This window comes from Panthera tigris, chromosome C2, assembly GCF_018350195.1.
Source record: "Panthera tigris isolate Pti1 chromosome C2, P.tigris_Pti1_mat1.1, whole genome shotgun sequence".
In the NCBI taxonomy this organism is placed as follows: domain Eukaryota; kingdom Metazoa; phylum Chordata; class Mammalia; order Carnivora; family Felidae; genus Panthera; species Panthera tigris.
In genome coordinates this window covers 112,418,960-112,439,063 of record NC_056668.1, presented here as the reverse complement: position 1 = coordinate 112,439,063, position 20,104 = coordinate 112,418,960, and the positions used below count along the sequence as shown (strand labels likewise).

At 43.3% G+C, this 20,104-nt stretch overlaps 1 protein-coding gene across 1 annotated transcript in view; it reads right to left on the bottom strand.

The window, feature by feature from the left end:
* The window catches only part of MINDY4B (MINDY family member 4B), a 37,533-nt gene that overhangs the window by 6,647 nt on the left and 10,782 nt on the right, over window positions 1-20,104 (bottom strand). Inside the window, exons 4-10 of the mRNA XM_042956654.1 lie at window positions 19,950-20,069; window positions 19,121-19,212; window positions 16,167-16,332; window positions 15,561-15,626; window positions 10,924-10,994; window positions 8,758-8,830; window positions 7,995-8,156 (exon numbers count right to left, since the gene is read on the bottom strand). Coding sequence (XP_042812588.1) covers window positions 7,995-8,156; window positions 8,758-8,830; window positions 10,924-10,994; window positions 15,561-15,626; window positions 16,167-16,332; window positions 19,121-19,212; window positions 19,950-20,069 — 750 coding nt within the window. The remainder of the gene's footprint in view (window positions 1-7,994; window positions 8,157-8,757; window positions 8,831-10,923; window positions 10,995-15,560; window positions 15,627-16,166; window positions 16,333-19,120; window positions 19,213-19,949; window positions 20,070-20,104) is intronic.

Below are 20,104 nucleotides of genomic sequence, written 5' to 3'. Positions count from 1 at the left end.
CCTGAGCCAAAGTCAGAGGCTCAACCCATTGAGCCACCCAGATGCCCCATCCCCTTCTTTTCTTAGCATACCACATTATGTGTTTGACTGGAACGTTCAGTTAAGAATTTGTATTGCTTTTGGGTAGACAGTTTATCAGCTACCCCCAGCCCCAAAAGCAGCATTCTAAATATGTTTTATTGGTGAGATTCCCCAAATGCAGAATTTGTGCATGTTGCCTCATGTTGCTATGGTAAAAAGGAAATTAACTTGTGATACAGTAGTGCTATAAATAAAATACCTTTCTCCTTAAGTTCACTCATTGTATAATAAGCCCAAGAGGTTTAGCATTACATCCAGCAATGAAGCCTTTCCTAACATGTATCATTTAAGCCAGTGTAAAATTACAAAGACAGAACGAGGGATGGACAAATTCTAAACACTACAGGGCAAGGATTGAGTCCGTGTAATTTTTTTTTTTTTTTTTTTAATGCCTTCTAGAACAATGGTGCTTACAATGTGCTTTTGCATAATGAGCTTGATATTGAGAGTCCCAAGGGTCCAGTCTGGTAGTTGGAACGGGAGGAAGGTGTTGGAAATTTGTGCTTTCTGCCCTGATTCCTAGTGGAGATTCGCGTGCACGAGTGGTCTGGCTCTCGTCTCTGCACCTGGAACACAAAGTTGATGTAACTTCCTTCAGCGAGTTTGCAGGTAGGTCGTCGTGTTCGCAGGTAGGTCGTCGTGTTCGCATGGTCAGCACCTTAGCGATAGAGCGCCGTGGGTGGAGCTTCACGTGGTGGGTGGAGCTTCACGTGGTACTTCTGTGGTTGGATTTCTTCCTACCGGTCCCTTTAAAGGGAATTTCGAGAGGACAGAGGCTACGGCGGGGACGGTGGTACCCTGTGCCACGGCTACCAGGGGAATAATTCCAGCAAGACCTAAATGGCTTCAGTCCCTTCTAAAAATCAGAGTTGGGTTTTTCTTCTCCGTGGCAGGTGCGAAGATAATGCGAACCTCCTAAGGCTTTCCAGATGGTGTTAGACTCAAACTGCTTTATGTTCTCACTTAGGTATTGGAACCTCACACTCCAACCTGTACCTTCAAATAGAAAAGTGACGGGAGGCTTCGAAATAGTGCCTCATCTTGTAGGTAGCTGGCTGCGTTCCGTAAGAACTGTCAGTCTGGTGGGCTCTGGGGGGGCTTGCCGTGTCATCTAATGAGAACTCCATTTTTTTTTTTTTTTAAATCTCACCCACTGGGTTGTGACATTGGGACTGAAAGACATGTGTTTTTGCAGCCTCTGCAATTTTATCCCAGAGTAAGGAGAGATTTACTTTAGGAAGACAGACACAGCATTTACAGGATGGGTTTCACCAGGACAACAGAATCTGTTGGCATGCTGGTTTTCTTTTGAACTCAGAAACCTTTCTTACAGATTTTTATTATCAGTGGATACATATAATCCGCTGATATGAAGCACGCAGCCTAGGCAGGAGCCCCTAAATACCCATAAAGTGTTTATGTACCCAGTGGGCACATTCATGAATCCTCCGTGGAGGGGTTACCCTACTCAGAGAAGAAAGGAAGGCGAGTGGCTCTGGGGGTCTTCAATGCAGTGAGCCGGAGAGCACTGTTCTAGAACCACATCTAGTTCTTTCTTTTTTTAGTATACGTGCTGCCGAAGCGAGCACATATCTGGTTCTTTCTTGAGCAGACTTTTGTTCAGTTCTAGGGCAGAGACTCTGAACTATCAGACTTCTGGATACACCACAGTCACGTGGGTCCTCTGGTTAGCACGACTCTGAGTCCCACTGAGCTTGTCCTTCCGGACACACATTTGACGGACCTGGCCTGCCAAACCGGCAGGTGAAGGGGAGCAGCTACTTTTCAGACTGTGCCCCAAGTACAGGTAGTCCACGATCAACCTAAACAAGTGCTTTACCACAGAAGTCTACGTAAGAAGCTCTAGCTTGTTGAGTCCTGCCTTCTAAACCCTAGCTGTGCTTTTGCCACCATCTAAATGTTAGAGTCTAACATCTGTGTACCTATAATAGATATTACAGGTGATGTCATACAAATAAGTCTACATCTATATGTAAGTACATAGATACGATAGATTATAAAAGCACTTAGGATGGAGTATGATTCTAACAACTGGCACTTTGTATTTATCACTCTATCAGAAGACGAGAAAAGATAACGACAGGCAGCATGGCACAGTGGGCAGAGTGCGGACACCAGCTCTGATGCCTAGCGGGTGGCCATGGGCAAGTTCCCACACCTTTCTCAGCCCAGATTTTCTCGTATTTAAAATGAATGGCCAAACAACAGACACTGGACTAAACCTAACACACCTTTGAGTAGGAGTGAGGATTAAATGAAATAAGGCATCATTGCAGTGGCTCAGAAAGAGCCTAGCACATAGTGTGTGCTCTATACAAGAGGCTGTTAGCATTCCAATGAGTAAATGAGCTTCGTATGTATACTTTAGTTACCATCTTCAGGGATGTGAAAATATATGTAGAATTATATATATACATATGTATGTATATATAATTATTTTAATAATATGATGAGTTATGGATTGCTTTTATCCCCAAATAATGAGCTGATATACACAATAAAAAAGGCACCTTCTGATTAAAAAAAAGTTTACATGTATATGTGTATATGTCTAACATAGTCATATATCTCAGTGGTTCAAGTAAGAAAACTAACCGCCAGCCAGGATTCGCTCTTTAATACATTTGTTCTGAAACCAAACTCCAAGTGCATGACAGAGACAACATAATAAACATCCTCAGGGTTTCAAGCCATTAGGGTACAATTGCAGGCAATTTTCACTGAGGGCAGGATCATAGGAGTCTCCCGGAGAGAGAACACTGAGTCCAAGAAGGAAGGATGAAAAGTCACATGAGTCACTTTTCGAAAAGATAGAAGCATTGCAGATTTGATTTCTATGTAGATTTTAAAGCTAACCTGCGCAGTTCCCATGCTTTGTCCTACTTCCAATTTGTGAGCAAGCATTTGGATGGTGGTCCCATGTTGTCTGACACATTTTGCCCTCTTCTCAGCAGGAAAACTCTTATTTTTTACCTTATGCCTTGGCCTTTTGACTTACTTTAAGGTCCCTGAGAACATCCACTTTATTATTGGAGGATATTTTAGGCTCTGCAGGTAATTTTCTTTAGAGTATGATTTAGCAGCTGAGCCGACTTGTATAGAGAGAAATAGGAGCCAGAGAAAATGGTAGCATGGGATCTCTGTAAATTCTTGACCCTTTGAGGCACACACTCTCTTTCTCTTGGTCTCCCTCTGTCTTTTTGTGGCATACTCTTTGACATAGTCCCTTTTCTCAGAGCAACTGAGCAGCTATTTAGCAAACATCTATTTAATTTTAATTTAAGATGAGGTCTGAGACTTGTCCCCAAAGCCTTGCAGAGAAGGCGAAACCTGTCAACCTTTCTGACACGGATTGAAAGAAAAGACTCTTTCTTGTAATTTTAGTTGCAATAACTAGTTTTCCAATTCTACACACATGGATTTAATCAGTTAAGTCTAACGAGATTATTTTTTTCCCCCTTCCTTTAAATATCAGCTCAACCAGGGCAATTTTTTCCCCCAGAGAATATTGGGCAATGTCTGGAGACCTTTTTGGTTGTCACATTGAAGGGCAGAGCTACTCGCATCTAGTGGGTAGAGGCCAGGGACACATCTAAACGGCCCATAATGCACAGGCCAGCCGCCACCACAAAGAAATGATCCGTGTAAAATGTCCACGCTGAGGCTTCACAGCCCTGCTCTAGAACAGAGGCCTCTAAACCCGGCTGCACGTCAGAATCACTTGTGGGCTTTAAAAATTCCAAAGCTCAGATGCTCTCTAGACCAAACAGAACAAGGTCATTGGCTAGGACTGGCTAGGCAATTGTGGTCCAGTGCAAAATGGAAACACAGGGACCCTTATTTAAAAAATCATTAAGAATTTTAGGGTGGTGACAGCAAAGCATTAAACCAAGGGCAAGGCCTTCTGAGTGTGGGGCCCTGTGTGTCTCCACAGCTCCAATACACAGGAAGCTGACACTGTTCCGGGGGGTGACCTGGGCATTGGTAGTGTTAAAAGCTCCCCAAGCGAGGATGTGGGGTAGCAGGAACCCATTCATTGCTAGTGGGAACATGAGAATGCCTAGTTACTTTGGAAGACAGTTTGGCAGTTTCTTAAAAAAGCTAAACACTGTTGTTGTTTTTTAAGTTTATTTATTTTGCGAGAGAGAGCATGTGTGTGCATGCACACACAAGTGTGAGCAGGGGAGGGGCAGAGAGAGAGAGAGAGAGAGAGAGAGAGTGAGGGAGAGAGAAAGAGAATTCCAAGCAGGCTCCATGCTGTCAGCTCAGAGCTTGATACGGGGCCCGAACCCATGAACCATGGGACCTGAGCCAAAATCAAGAGCTGGGACACTTAACCGACTGAGCTACCCTAACTAAACACTCTTATCATGTATCCAGCAATTATGCTCCGTAATATCTATCTAAAGATGTTGAAAACTTAAGTCCACATAAAAACCTGCACATGGATGTTTATAGCAGCTTTACCCATAATTGCCAAAACTTGGAAGCAATCAACATGTCTTTTGTAGGTGAATGGATAAATAAACTGTGACACATCAATGGAATATTATTTAGTCAATTAAATGTTATTTATAATATTCCAATGGAATACTATCCAGCACCATAAAGAAATGAGCAATTGACCTATGAAAAGACATGGAAGAACTTCAAATTTATATATTATTAAGTGAAAGAAGCCAATCTGAAAAGACTACATACTGCGTGATTCCAACCATATGACATTCCGGAAAAAAGGTAGAACTATAGACACAGTAAAAAGATCAGTTATTGTTAGGGGCTGGGGGAGGGAGGGATGACTGGCTGGAGCACAGAGGATTTTTAGGGCAATGAAACTACTCTGTATCATGCTATAATGGTGGACACATGTCATTATAAGTTTGTCCTAATCCGTATATTATACAACATCAGTATTGTAACGTAATGTAAGCTATGGACTTTGGATAATTATGATGTGTCCGTGTAGACTCATCAGTTGTAACAAGTATGCCATTCTGGTGGGGGATGTTGATAATGGGGAAGGCTATGCATGTGTGAGGGCAGGGAGTATATGGGAAGTTTTTGTACCTTCTGCTTAATTTTGTTGAGAAAAAAAATTGCTCAAAAAAATGAAGTCAGTTAAAAAACCCAAACTCCCCAGGTGATTTCAATGTGCAACCAGTGTTGAGCTCGCTGTTCTCTAGCATTTATTGCCTATATCCTTCCCAAAGTAATCAGTGTATATACAGGTACTGGCTCACGTAGGACTCATCACCATATCTGGACACAGAGCTTCACAGTTAGGAGATGGTGAGTGAATGTGGCCAAATAAAGCACTATAGTGTCATTCGTTATCACTATAGTGTCATTCGTTGTAGATTTATACGTGTATAGGTCATTTTGCCTTTCCAACAGGCATTCATGATTTTGTTTGCTCTTCACCTCAGTCCTGTGGTGGCAGAGCAGGTGTTGGGACACTACTGTAAGATAAGGAAACAGGCTTAGAGAGGGGTTGAGTGACTGGTCCAAGTGACACCCGTGTGATGGCGGGGCAAAGCCTCCAACCCTGTCTCCTGGGTTTCTGGTCAGAGCTGTTTCCAGGGTGTTACAGAAACTCCTTCACTCTTATGCTAGGTTTGCAAAGTGTGGCAAAGTGCCAATTGGTGGCCTGTGGCAGGAAAGTTAGTGACACAGGGATGAGCGTTAAAACAAAACATATAGGGGCCTGGGTGGCTCAGTCGGTTAAGCGTCCAACTGGCTTAGGTCATGATCTCACAGTTCATGGGTTCAAGCCCCGCATCAGCTCCCTGCTGTCAGCGCAGAGCCTGCTTGGGATCCTCTATCCTCCTCTCTCTCTGCCTCTCCCCCCTCATGCTCGCTCACTCTCTCTCTCAAAAATAAATAAACATTAAAAATATTTTTAAAATATTTATTTAAATATGTATTAGAAACAAAATCATACGTCAAGTCTGTGGCTTGTATTACCGCTGCAGAAAAGGTTACATTTAAAATTTTAAAGTGAGTTGATTTAAAAAAATATATTAATTAAGTAATAGAGTGTGGAGCAGGTGTGGAGATATGGCAAAGCTGTGAATTACCTACTCAAATGACTGAAATGTGAGAAACACTGTTTTAACTCTTGTAGTTGATCATAAGAATATAGTGACATAGCAGAAAAAAGCTTTGTAATAATAGACAAAGCAGTAAAATTACTATTGTGGCGTTTGTGCCCCCATTCCTTGAAACTTGTCCTCCGTGTACCCCTCCATTTTTCTCCAAACTAAGTCTTGGCATATTATCGGGCTAGGATGGGTACAAAGTGCTCGATCACGGACATTAAGTGACCATGCGTGGTTGAAAAAGAAGAAAAATATGTAAAACGAAATCTGTAAGTCCCTTATTTGTGGCTTAGTTTTCCTATTTAGTATACATATCAAATTCTAAGGGGACTTTCTAGATTATCTGGGACCAAGTGATTAGGAATTTTGTAACAATAACAAATCCCGTCTCTGTCCAGGGTATATTCAAAGTACGGCCTTTCACACTCATACGGTGAACTCTTTGCATCCATTAAATATAATGAAGGACATACATTCACTGACTGTATGTACAGATATTTGTGTTAAATGAGAAAAGCAGATTTCAGAAGAGTAGAATAGAACATATTTATATAAGAAAGAAAAAGAGAAGGGAGCATTTCTGAAAGGATTGACCCCTGGGTGATGGGACTGGATTCATTTCTTTTACTTTTAGTTTATCTGTCATTTCTCGTTTTTCTATGATAGGCCTAGATTTCAAACTCAAGGAATAATAAGCAAACTTTTAAACATGTCTGTATGCAAAATGCACTTAATTCTGCTGTGGTCAAACTCTGCTTTTCTGATGACATCAGACTCATGACTTTGTAGGTGTAAAGACATATGGATTTCATGAATAAGGCATTGTGGCTGGAACCAACAGTAGTGGGAAAGACTAGCAAAGCTCTGGATATAAAAGGATCTTATAAAGCGTGGAGTCCTGTGCACACGAAAGGGATTTTGAGCTGAACTGGGAGAGTGAAGGACAGGCAGGTACTGAGCAGCAGGGCCCTCATTCAGTGCTGGTGATTGGGAGAGGTTGGGGACGTTTTCACCATCATATTGGATTACATCCTAGCTAATTTCATGGCCACTCCAGAGAAGTGTCGCTTTTCACAGAACCTGCCTCACCTTCCCTGGGTTTTAGGATGAAGATCTCTGTGAAAATATCACAGGAGTATCTTTGATTTGTGGTTTGGGGTGGGTATATTTGCTTTCTCACCCTCTCTCCTGTTTATTTTTGCAGAATCACATCTTACTTAATTCTCTGGTTATGTTTTCCAACAGCACATTCTACTTTCTGGTTGTCAGAGGTTGTCAATCCTTTGAGTTGGAAATCTTCTTGAGAAGAGTTTCCTGAGGAGGGGGCCCCCTTTTTTCCCCAGTGATTTTTTTTTTAAATCTTTAAGCAATAGGTAGAAAATATGCATTCATTTGCATAAATGAAGGATTGGGAAGATACCCATCAGTGGCTGACAGTATCGATTTCTGAGAAGGAAGCCGGAAGCTGGGTGGGGATAAAGGGGACCCTCCCTTTATCTCGTTATATTTCAAGTATTGTTTTTCAAAAAATTATTTCCATATTACTTGTATGACCTGTCCTCTATATGCGTAAAAAAGTATAAAATAAAATATGACACAAGTACAGTAGACTTAGATATTTACATTTAGACTCTGAAAGTCTCTCGGTGTACATATATGTGGGGGGTGGGAGATGTGCAGGAATATAGTAAAGGAAAAAGTTAGCTCAGATTTTCATTGCCTTAATAATGACCCTAAAAAACAGTCAAAATATTGACACTCTGGCTGTGTGGTTGAGAATCAAAACACACTCACCTGTGAAAGCCTGTCATCCTCTGAGGTGTCCTTACCCCACCACAAATATCCAACGTCACTGCGGGTCAGGACCCCATGCAATATTTCTTGAGACTTTCCTTTCTGACAGCCATTGAAGACATTCGGACTTGCTCTTCCAGTTAAAATCATGTTCAAAACTGCCTAGTTGACACATTTTACAAATATTTATATTTTAAGTAGCAATGACAAAAGGCCTTAATTTCTTTTTTTTTTTTTTTTTTAATAACCACTGCAAGGTCACCAGTTTTACTTAAAAGAATGGAAATCACCTAATATATAATTCAGGAAAAACATGTCGTAAACATTTGGTAGGATTAAAACAGAAGTTTGTTGACTTTGTTTCTGGAGCCATACACAATAACTCCCCACAGGCCCCACTTAGATCTGACTGCCCTTCCTCCCTTTACATTTCTTATAAACTCTGGTTTCCATACTTGTGATTTAAGAAGCAGTAAGCGAAGATGTTTTTATAGTACTTTTCTTTCCATGATTAGGGATTCCTGGTAGGTCCTGTCAAGATATTTCCTAACAGGTCTGTAAAACGTCAGGAATGTGGGGCTCTCAGAGGTAAAATAGAAATTGGAACATAGACTCTGAGAGCAAACTCACATTAGCATCTTCTTAGTCTTTCAAAGATAATCCAATCACTCTTCACTTCGGGAGCGAATATGCTTAATTGAAGAAAAAAAAAAAAAAGCCTAATTCAGATTCTATAATAGAAAGACAAAGCCTCTCAACCTACCTGCCTGCACAGGAAGCCCCCAGCATGTGGTTGTAACAGATGAGTGCTGGAAGCATCTAGGTCCTTCTGAAGCCTGCAGGATGCAAGATGCCATCAGCCTTTAGTCAGAGACAGTGACCGCACCAGGAACCCACAGCCTCTCCTTCTTCCACCTCCCAACATTAGGTTTGCCTAGTCACTGTCCCTCCCATGTGCCTTGCACCTTTGCGTCTCTCACCGGAAAAGCTTCTAATACCCAGGCTGCAGAGGTGATGGGAAAAGCTATGGGTGAAGTTGGGGGATGCTGATAGGTGGTGAGGCAGAAGGGTGAAGTGACAGATCTCACACGTTAGGATCCCTGTGTGGGTGCTGGGCTCAGTGGAGAAACTGTTTTGCTCTGAGTGACAAGGGACCCTTGGCTTAGGGTAGTGGCACAGAGAGTCCTGGCTCCAGACAGAGTTGAACAGACTGTTCAAGTGGAAAATACTAGTTTGGGGGTTAAGCCCATTTGTTGACTGCAGAAGGGCTGCCTCTACTATTTCACCAGGGACCGGGGCTTGGGGTCCCACCCCAGGCGATAGAAAGTCCAGGCAGGATGTGGCTCCTGCTCTCGCTCAGGGAGAGGTGCTGAGTTCTGGTATATGAGTTGTAAAGTGTTCTTGAAGGAACCTGTTCACAGGACTGAAGTCATGCCTTTCTTTTATTAAAAAAAAAATTTTTTTTTTTTAAATTTTAAGTTTGTTTGTTTATTTTGAGAGAAAAAGAGAAAGAGAGCATGCAGGAGGGGCAGAGAGAGAGGGAGAAAGAGAGAATCCCAAGCAGAATCCACACTGTCAGCGCAGGGCCTGATGCAGGGCTCAGGCTCATGAACCGTCGTCAGATTATGACCTGAGCTGAAACCAGGAGTCAGACGCGAGCCACCCAGGCGCCTCTGGAGTCATGCCCTTCCTGAGTAAGAACTAAAAGCTTGGGTCCAGCATGGTGAGTGCCTTGGTGGCATCAGATGTAACTCAGGGCAGTGTTGTCTTAAGTGTGGCATGATTTTAGGTGGTGTAGATATGAGCATTTAAAAAACCATATGGTGGGGGCACCTGGGTGGCTCGGTTGGTTAAGCGTTGGCTTGGGCCTAGGTATGATCTCGCAACTCGTGAGTTCGAGCCCCACGTGGGGATTGGTGCTGACAGCCCAGAGCCTGGAGCCTGCTTCTGGATTCTGTGTCTCCCTCTCTCTCTGCCCCTCCCCTGCTCATCTTTGTCTCTCTCTGTCTCTCAAAAATAAATAAATGTTATAAAAAAAAAATTTTTTTTAAAACCGTGTGGTGGATGTGCTTAATACATTCTTCTTTAGCACAACAAATACACGATTTGAAAGATATTAATGTTTAGGAAGAAGTTAATACTTAAATTTGTGTTGATTTAAAGAAAACTGTTAAGCAGCTAATAATACAGACCACAAAAATGTGATGATGTTATGCAAAAGACAAGTGTTAGGAGATTTTTGCTTCAGGGCTTGTAACTCTTCCTTTCTAGAGACTCTGTATCTCTCTGTGATTCTCTGAAAGGTTATTTTCCTTTCAGAGCCCAAAAGAAAGTCTACTTCTTCTAAGAAGCCTTCCTTGATTAGTCTATCAACTGGTGACCCTTACTCCTCTGGAATCTTCTAGACTCCTCATCTTTACACCTCATTTGGTACATTAAGTACCCCTGTGACATACCCAGTATCTCTACGTATAACTCCTATCTTTCCCAGATTGGACCCTGAAGGAGGTCAGGCCATCTCTTTTTTTATTTGTATTTCCCATTGTGCCAAGAAAGGGGCTTTGCATATCATAGAGACAAAATAAATACCTGTGGGTATATTTTATTGTGCATATAAATAATAAAATACTTTTATTATGAAAGTTATACAAATAAATTTTGGTGTTATCTGTCAATATTTATAACCACAAGTAGAAGGAAGCCACCACTGTACGAGAAAAGCAGATTCAAACCTTTCTGACGACATCCACCCACCCATTAATATGGCCAAACCGACTACAGAAAAGGATGAATCAACAGAAGAGCAGCCACTGGGAAAAACTACTCAGGTTTCCAACAGGGCATGAAAATATATTGCGAGGTAAGAGTACGCTGCGTATGTGATCACAGAGCTATAGGAAATACCTGTGCAAATGTTTGTTGAATTTACCTTTCAAATGTTCTGGAGAAGATCAGGCTGTAAAGAAACAAGATGACACCATGGCCTCCTTCCTCTTTGAACTGTTGGGGGGGGGGGACAAAACAAAAGCATGTTTGCCTAAAAGCAATGCAGCTATGTATATCTCCAGGCATGAATTCAAGGATTTATAGCCCAAGATTTTTTTTTTTTTTTCCAGCTGATAGGACAGCTTCCCTAGGCCATCTTCACTCTCGAATGCATTTGTCTTCCTTGTTCAAGGTCTGCCCTTGGTGCTGTCATTCTCTTCCTTTTCGACCTATTTTTCTTTCCTCCACTTCTATCACATGATTGTCTTCAAATCATGGCTAAGATGTAGTGTATCTTTCCTCTCCATTTTTCCAGCATCCATCCCAGCCCAGACCCTTGGTGTGCTCTTGGCTGGCCCCCTTCCCAGCCTCTCCTTGGTTGGGACATCTCTCCCTCCTCATTGATTTCTAGAAATACCTTTGGACTTACACAGATCTAGGTTCAAAACCAGTTCTACCATTACTCCTAGTTTACTAACTTGTTTGAGTTTCAATCACCGCATCTGCAATTGTGGATAAATTGCAGCTTTGTTGCAAAAGTTAAATGAAAATAATGCACAGTACCTACCTTAGTTCTTGGAACATGCTAGAACCACAACAAAATTATTATCTGTCCCTCTTTAAGGCACTTCTCCCCTCTCTCTTTTCTTGGGAAGGCTATTTTTCTGCTCAAGAGTTTCCAAAGGTGCCCTGTGATTTCCAGGATCAAATCCAAATTGCCCAACTAACATTCAGGTAGCAGGTCTTAGCTTTGTGTGAATATTCTGCCTGCTGAAAAGAAGCTCCTTGGCTGGCTTTCAAGGTTCCCAGGGTTAAAGCCTCTCCTTTAAAGGCCTTGTATTGGGAAGGCTTCTGCTAAAATGCAGGTGCTTTCCCTTTTATGGATTAATCTGTCCCCATCACTCCCTGTGACCTGGCAGGGGCAGGACCCTCAGGCAGGAACAAATTCCAGTGCCACAGGCATCAGATAGGAACCCAAATGGGTGTGCTACAGAGTGTCAGAGAAATGAGGAGAGGTGGGTCCTGAGGCACGTTGGGGACCCTGGTGTATTCGTTTCCTGTTGCTGCCATAACAAATTACCACAAACTTGGTGGCATAAGACAACATGAATTCTTTGTCTTACACTTTTGGAGGTTTGAGGTCCCAACACGGATGCCACTTCATGAGTCTGATTCAAACTGCTGGCAGGCTTATGTTTTTTCTGCAGGCTTTGTGGGGAAGACTTTTCACTTCCTCTTCCAGCTTTTAGAAGCTATCCTTATCCTTGGCTCATGACCCCAAATTGTGACCCTACATGTGATCCCTCTTCTCTCTCTGCTTCCCTCGTCACACCACTTTCTCTCTCCCATCATCCACTTTTCCTGACAAGACTCTTATTATTAATTGCCCCCCCCCCCCGCAGGAAAATTCAAAATAATCTCCCTATTTCAAGGTCTTTGACTTAATCACATCTTCAAAGTCCTTTTACCAGGTAGGAAGCATCATTCAGCCTATCACAGCTTGTCCAATAGAAATCTCTGCCCCCATGTCAGCTAACTGAGAACGTGCCAGCATATAGGCCCAGTGCGGCCAGGTTTTCTGATTCTTTTGGGAAAAAGCTAAAAATCCAGGTTTTTATGTGGAATCTTCTGGTTGTTTTTGAAGAGTGGCTGGGTCAAATGTTTAAAAATACAACACTGGGTGGACTAATGCTGCAGATCACATATGATGGGTGTATCAGGGCTGCTGTAACAAGTTACCAGAGACTTGAATTGCTTGAAACAATAGAAATGTATTCTGTCACGGTTCTGGAGGCCAGATGTCTGAAATCAAGGTGTGGGAGCATGGCTGTGCTTTCCCTGAAGGCGGAAGGGAAGGAGTCTTTCTTGCATCTTCTAGCTTCTAGTGGCTGCTGGCAATCCTTGGAGTGCTTTGGCTTGTAGGACACATCCCATCATGGAAGCTCTGCCGCCATGATCACATGGTGTTTTCCCCACATGACTGTGTCTGCGTCCAAATGTCCTTCTTCTTGTAAAGGTACCAGTCACTGGATTGGGCCGACCCTAATCCAGAGTGACTTTTCCTTGACTTGATTACCTTTGCAAAGACCTCTTTTCCAAATAACATCATATGCACAGGCATGGGGACATATCTTTTGGGGGGATGAAATTCAACCCATAAACTTAGGTCTACTGTCCACATGTAGCCCTCAGACCTCTGTCTTGAGATTTCTGTCTTAAGATGGGACACAGGAATGGGACCTCAAAATGGGTGCATTTTGAGAGTGAGTGGGGCTTGGTAAAGGTTCGGTGAAGCACATCATAATGTGCGGTCCCTGGTCAGGGGTGCCCTTGAGAGGAGTATCAAGTGCCCTTGATGGAACCTGCCATCAAGTGCCCCCGTCACTGAGGAAACGGTGCCAGCGCTTCCTCAGAGTGGCTATGGCAAGAGTCAGTATGGGTCTGTTTGACCCGGGCAGCTCTCACGTCAGGCTCACCCACACCGTACAGTCGGTCTCTGCATAAGGCCTTTGTTACTTATTCCAGCTTGACTCTTAGCCTTTGATAGAACAAGCCTGTGTAGAGTTTCAGCTCTGATCCTCTGATCCTCAACTCCGGCGACACTAAGGAATCCCTTGCAGATGTGGGGACCTTCCTTTTGAATCAGATTGCCCCAGGTCTGAGTTGAGGAGATGGAAGACAGAAAGGAAAGGGTTTGCCTCTTTGTGCTGGAAGGCTCATTACTTACATGGTCCTCTCTATCTGTGTGACTCCATTCAATATCTGCCCACAACAGTGTCCCTAGGCAGGCTTCTAACTTAATATTTCATGCTAGGTCTTTAAAATCCATTATACAGGTTTATTGTAAATTTATATTATATATAATTTATATTAATTATACATTTATATTAAAAATATAAATATATATTATAAAATAACCATAAATTTAGTACCGTAAATAATAGAAATTTTGAAACGAATGTAACACTGCATGTTAACTATACTGGAATTAAAACTTCATAAAAGTTAAAAAAAAAAAAGCACAAAAAGAATGCAAATTTATTATCTTACAGTTCTGGAGATCACAAGTCCAAAATGGCTCCTACTGAGCCCAAGTGGAGCAGTCAGCAGGCCTGCTAGAGGCTCTGTTTCCTTGCCTGTTATAGCTTCTAGTGGTCGTGTCCCCCCTGTTTCCATCTTCAAAGCCAGCAGCGGCAGGCAACACTGTCCTCACATCGTACACTCTGACTTCCTCTTCTGTCTTCCGCTTAAGGACCCTTGTGACTACATTGGGCCCATCTGAGTAACCTGGAATACTCGCCCTATTTTAAAGCATTTTGTAACGCACCCAGAGTTGTTGAATCACTCTGTTGTGCACCTGAGATTAATATAACATCGTAGGTCACCTATACTTAAATCTCACAAATTTTGAAAATTGAGGGGCGCCTGGGTGGCTCAGTCGGTTAAGCGTCCGACTTCAGCTCGGGTCACGATCTCACGGTCCGTGAGTTTGAGCCCCGCGTCGGGCTCTGGGCTGATGGCTCAGAGCCTGGAGCCTGCTTCTGATTCTGTCTCTGTCTCTCTTTCCCTCCCCTGTTCATGCTCTGTCTCTGTCTCAAAAATAAATAAACGTTAAAAAAAAAAATTAAAAAAAAAAAAAAAGTCAACTGAGTTAGCAACCTTAATTCCCCTTTGCTATAAAGCATAAAATTCACAGGTTCCACAAGGTAGGGTATGGACATCCTTGTGGGGCAGTTGGGGGGGGGGGCTTTCCTCTGCCTACCACACAGACATATGAGATGGTGGGGGAGGTAGTCCTGGGGTGACTAGTTTAACCAAGAATGTATGGCCAATGTGTGGCTGAGAACTCATGCCCAAGTTTTCTACCTCTATAGCCTTTGGAAGGAATGGAGCGGTGAGGTTCATGGACCCCATTTCCCCCGTCTATATAATCCACCGTTGTATGGCTTCATGGTTACCCTGCTAACTGTCTTCTTCTTTTACCCTGTAGGGTTCTAATTCTTTAGAAATCAGCTTTCATTCCTTTCTCTGCAAAGGCATCTTAAAAAAGCACCTTAGATATTCCACCGACACTGTCCCCACATGGGAGGTTGGGAAGAATTATTGCCAGGATGACATTGTGTGGAAGGTGCTGATAGAAGAGGTAAAACAGGGCCACCTTTTTCAGACGAGAAGTCATTTCCTTGGAGCCAATGTGAGTGGTCATTTTGGCAATTTAGACTAGGGCCTCAGTTGTCTAGCATTTTTGTGTTTTATCCATTAGATGAGGCAAGACTGCTTTGACATATTCTCTTCCCACAAAAGAAATCTTGGCATATGCCCTCTATAGTATTATTCTCTGGGTTTGATTAGCCAAGGACAAAGAGGCAATTGTGAATGGCCTGTGTGTGATCTGGCCTCTTTTTAGGCTGTGGGGAGGGAGAGGCGGGCTTTTCTTTCTCTCATTCGGCCCTTTCTTAGCTCTCAAAATGACCTGGTTTTCTTAATAAGCATCATTAGAAATACACTTTGTAAAAGAAAGAAGATTTCCTGTAAGATCGGTTCAACATAAAGGGATTATCTCAACACTTAAACACTTACACATTGTAAATGATCATAGATGAATTTCTCAGTGGCTTCTTTCTCTAAAAGTTCAAACAGCTGGAGCTATAAATCAAGAATAGAAGATAAAAATGAAAAGGAAGATGAAAGCTACATCTATAAGATGTCAACTTACTGTTATTTCCTCAAGGGAGCTTTTTGTTTCATTGCAAAATCACTTTGCTGAAACCTGACAGATTATCTTACACAAGGCCATGTGAAACATACATGGTGAAAGTGGATGGCTACCGGCCTCCCTTTTACAGTCCTTAGTTTTAAACCAGTGTGATATCTTGAGCAGTAAAGCCATAAACATATTTTTTCTTAATAGGTAAAATTCAGCAATGTTGAAGACAGTGGATATGGAAATGCATTTTGTGATGATTTCGGGTCTGGGATATTCTTGATCCTGGTGAATTCTGGAAGGAAAAATTCACAGCAGGCACTTCCAACCCTTGGTTCTTACCTCTTTGGAAGATGCCTTTGGCCACATCTGACCCTTCTAGGAGCATCGATGGGGCTCCGCCTTCATTTCCATGTTGAGTCTAGAATACTCTCAGGTTTCATTGGCCCTTTATCTGGCAGGACGGGCAGGGGTGCACTCACCCGCTCGGTGAAATCATCGCCCGAGTAGTCAGGATTGGAGGTGACATAAGTGTGCTCGGTGACAAGACAGACGGTGGCCTTCTCAGCTGCTCCTGCTGCCCACAGGATGCCAGCCAGTGCCACGGCGAGGGCCTGCTCTTGCTCCTGTTTGCTGACTGCACACAAACTGCGATATGGGAGGTTGGGTTTGAAAACACTGGCATGGACAGTCACCTGGCTGAATGTGAGGTGCCTCCACTTTTAAGTCCCCTGCTGCATACCAGATGGGTCTCTTCGCTTCCTTCATCAACCCACCCCGTGAGACGGTCGCAGAGGGCCTTGTCTACACTCTGTCACTGGCAGTGGCATCCTCACAGCAGCGTACTATTTCTCTTGGTGATCTTAGCCAGTCCCACCCTGTGAGTTACCCCCTCCCCCCTGGAGTCCCCACCGCTGTCCTCTCGCCGAACTCCAGCAGAGAATGATCCAAACGTTTTAACCCAGGAACACAGGCCCTTTTGCGAGTGCAGCCCCGTCCAGTGTTATCTCCCAGGTTTCCATTCTGCAAACCTACTGCCCTGCATGGACCAGTCCCCTGAACGTATTTTCTGTATCACCCCTCCATGCCTTTTCTCATGCCCTTGTTTGCCTTTAATGTGCTCGCCGTGTCTGTGCTCCCCCATCATGTCTGTCCCACGAGGCAGTGGAGGCCCGCTTCATGTTGCCCATCCTGACTTGTATAGCAGGCACACTCACTGTCCCCAGCATTGCTCTAAGCACTTCACACCCTTCCCCTCATCTAATCCTCACAACAACCCTGTGAAGTAGATACTACGCTGATTCAGAGGTAAAGAAAGAAAGAGGGGTTGAGGAATTGGTCCCCAGTCGTTCACCTTGAAAGTGGTAGAGTGGTGATTTTACACCAGGCAGGCTGGTTCCTGACTCCCTGTTCTCAAGCATTATACTCTCTGGAACGATCCTGGGCTGTCAAGATTCCCCAGGGAATGGGAGCCAATCTTTATGCGGTAGACCTTTGCTCTGCTTGTTTTCTAAATATTTAACACTGACAACTGTTGTCCCGATGGAGAAACACGTGATGGGGTTTATTAACGGACTCAGCGATGATTTCTATAATCCCGCTACCTCTGTGACAACACAGAAATGAGAAACAAGGAGTGCTCCATAGGCTAAAAGCCTAATTTGAGGAGGTGGATGGGAATAAAACAAAATGCTCTGAGAGTGAAGAAGAAGGAGACAGAACTTGGGACTGAGAAGGTTCTGGAAGGTTTCATGGAGCAGGTCAAAGCCAGTGTCCAGCTGAAGTGGGAAGTACAAAGGCCCCCACTTTGTTCTTTGAAAATGGGGCCACTGAGGCTTTAGAGCTCTCATGGGATCAGACTGAGGCTGGGCGTCACTGGAGACCACATTCTTCCTCAGCTTCTCCTTCCCTCTCCTTTTCCTTCACTCTTCCAGGTTTCTCCTGAGGCCCGAAGGGGAGCAAATCTTGCCAGCCCAAGATGCCACTTTGGCATGGGGACTATTTTAAACCGGTTATTTTTAAAAAATTACAGACTCAAGAGAAGGTCCGAAAACTCAATAGAAGTTGCCCTTTTGTAAAAGACGTTATAGGAGAAATCTCTGTTTGTAAGGGGATGTCCTCATGGGAAGAGGGAGATGGCTCTAAATCTCTAGAAACTCCTATCAGTGGAGAAGGCACAGACGTAATGTGCAAAACAACCCTATGCTTGTTCACTGCGCTTTCCCCTGTAACCTCCTGTAACTGACTCTCCACCCCCAATATCTTCTTTTGTCTTTAGCTAAAGATGGTATTTAACGTGATACCTTTGGCTATTTGGGGGAATTACAGAGATTTCCTAGGTCTCTCCCATGTATACAAGAGGTATACATGTTATTTTTTTTAAAAATTTTTTTTAATGTTTATTTTTGAGAGAGAGAAAAAGAGAGAGAGAGAGAGAGAGAGAGAGAGAGAGAGAGAGAGACAGAGCGTGAGTGGGGCAGGAGCAGAGTGAGAGGGAGACACAGAACCCAAAGGAGGGTCCAGGCTCTGAGCTGTCAGCACAGAGCCCAACGCGGGGCTCTAAGCCACGAACTGTGAGATCATGACCTGAGCCGAAGTCGGACACTTAACCAACTGAGCCACCTGGGCGCCCCGAGGTATATATGTTATTAAGCTCGTGTTTGTTTTCCTCCTATTAATCTGTCTTATGTAAAGTTAATTATTAGACTAGCCAAAGAAGCTAGAGGGGTAAAAAAAAAAAATTTTTTTTTTTTTCTCTCCAACAAGGCCTTCCCTTCATAAATCACTTGCATAAAGAATTCTCATCTCTGGCTCTGCTTTTCAGGAAACTGGCAATTCATGACCTTAGAATAAATTATACATTTAGTTCCTGTTTTGAGTGGTAACTTACCCTGCTGAGGGCAGATATATACCTTTACTTATGTATATTTTTTCTAATATCAAGCATAGAGCTTTGCCCATGATAGGGGCTTGACTTCTAAGTAAAGTAATCTGAACCGATTTTCTTGAATAAGCAACTACCAAACACAGTACTTTGTTAGCCTAGTTAAATAGGAGAATTATCGGGGCTTTATCGGGGCTTTTAAAAATCACCCCTTTTGTTCCTCCTTGAAATTGTCAGTTTGGGGCTTCCCACCAAATATTTTCAAGTAAGCCCACCTGAGACCAGGGGCATCATTTTAGCTGACAGGAAGGTCTGCCGTGGAGCACTAAAACTGTCAACCTTATTCCTGCAACCAAACATTGAGAGTGACTCCAGGAAAGTCCTCCCCAATCACAAAATCCCGTCCGTCTGGGAGAACCAGAGCCGTTTTCGTCTCGTGAGGCAAGTCTACTTCCTGAGGTCACCCAGGGGATTTTCCATAATGACCGTTTGGCACGTAACAGTTCTTGTGACATGAGGAATGTGTCTGAGAAGTGCTTCTAGGCCTCTTACCTGTGAAAGTTACAGTCCTTTCCCTTCCTGGTAAACAACAAGTCTTTGATGATGAATCCTTGAACTGCCATCTGAATGCTTCGGGCACCTCCCTGAAACGGGGAAGATAAATAGTGAGGTGTGTGAGGCTGGGGGCAGGCTGTACAACCGTAATGGAACCTCTTGGGGCCAATATGACAAAGAAGAACTCTGGGAAATGGATGTGACCTATCCTTTACTGACCTGTCCCTCCTGGTATATACAGCATCCCCTTAGCTTAGTGAAGGGACACTGTACTCCATACGTGGGTTGTGGTCAGATGCCATGGCTGGGCCGGAATCTTCACTGACCAGCTTCAGTAGACCAGCACCTGGGGACATCTGTCCTCTTCCACCCTACCTTCGCTATGCTCCTGCTTCATAGCAAACTTTTGGATTTGTAGGATGTACGGAACTTGTTGGCTGGTCTTTGAAATCTCTGTGTGACTAGTAATTGATGACCTGAATTACTGAGATTTTAAACAAGCCAGAAAGAAGCTCCTGGATCTCCTCCTGCCTTCTAAATCCTCAGGGATACTTAGAACTTGGAGAGAAGAGCCAGGAAACCTTGAATTTGGGAGGGCAGGGTGTGCGACAGCAGGGAAGGAGTGTGAGACTTTGCTCTAACCCTGACAGTAAATTGTAATTTTAAATAGTCTCGTGTCATTTAAGGCTAAATGTTAAATTATATTAAATATGCTTTGACAAATGATTGTAATGAAAACATACATTCATATGGATAAAGATGGAAGGAAACATGGCTAGGGAATATGGGATTAGGATTTTTTAAAAAAATTTTTACTTACTATTACCTTTCCCACTTCCAAAGTGAAAGCCAGGTCAGAAAAAGGATCATGGAACCTGAAATAGGCCTTTTTCCAGTCATAGCTGAAGACATGGATAGTATTTCCAAAGAGGCTCTGCCGTAACTTCTGAGAAGAGGGGAAAGAAATGATTCAAACAAAGA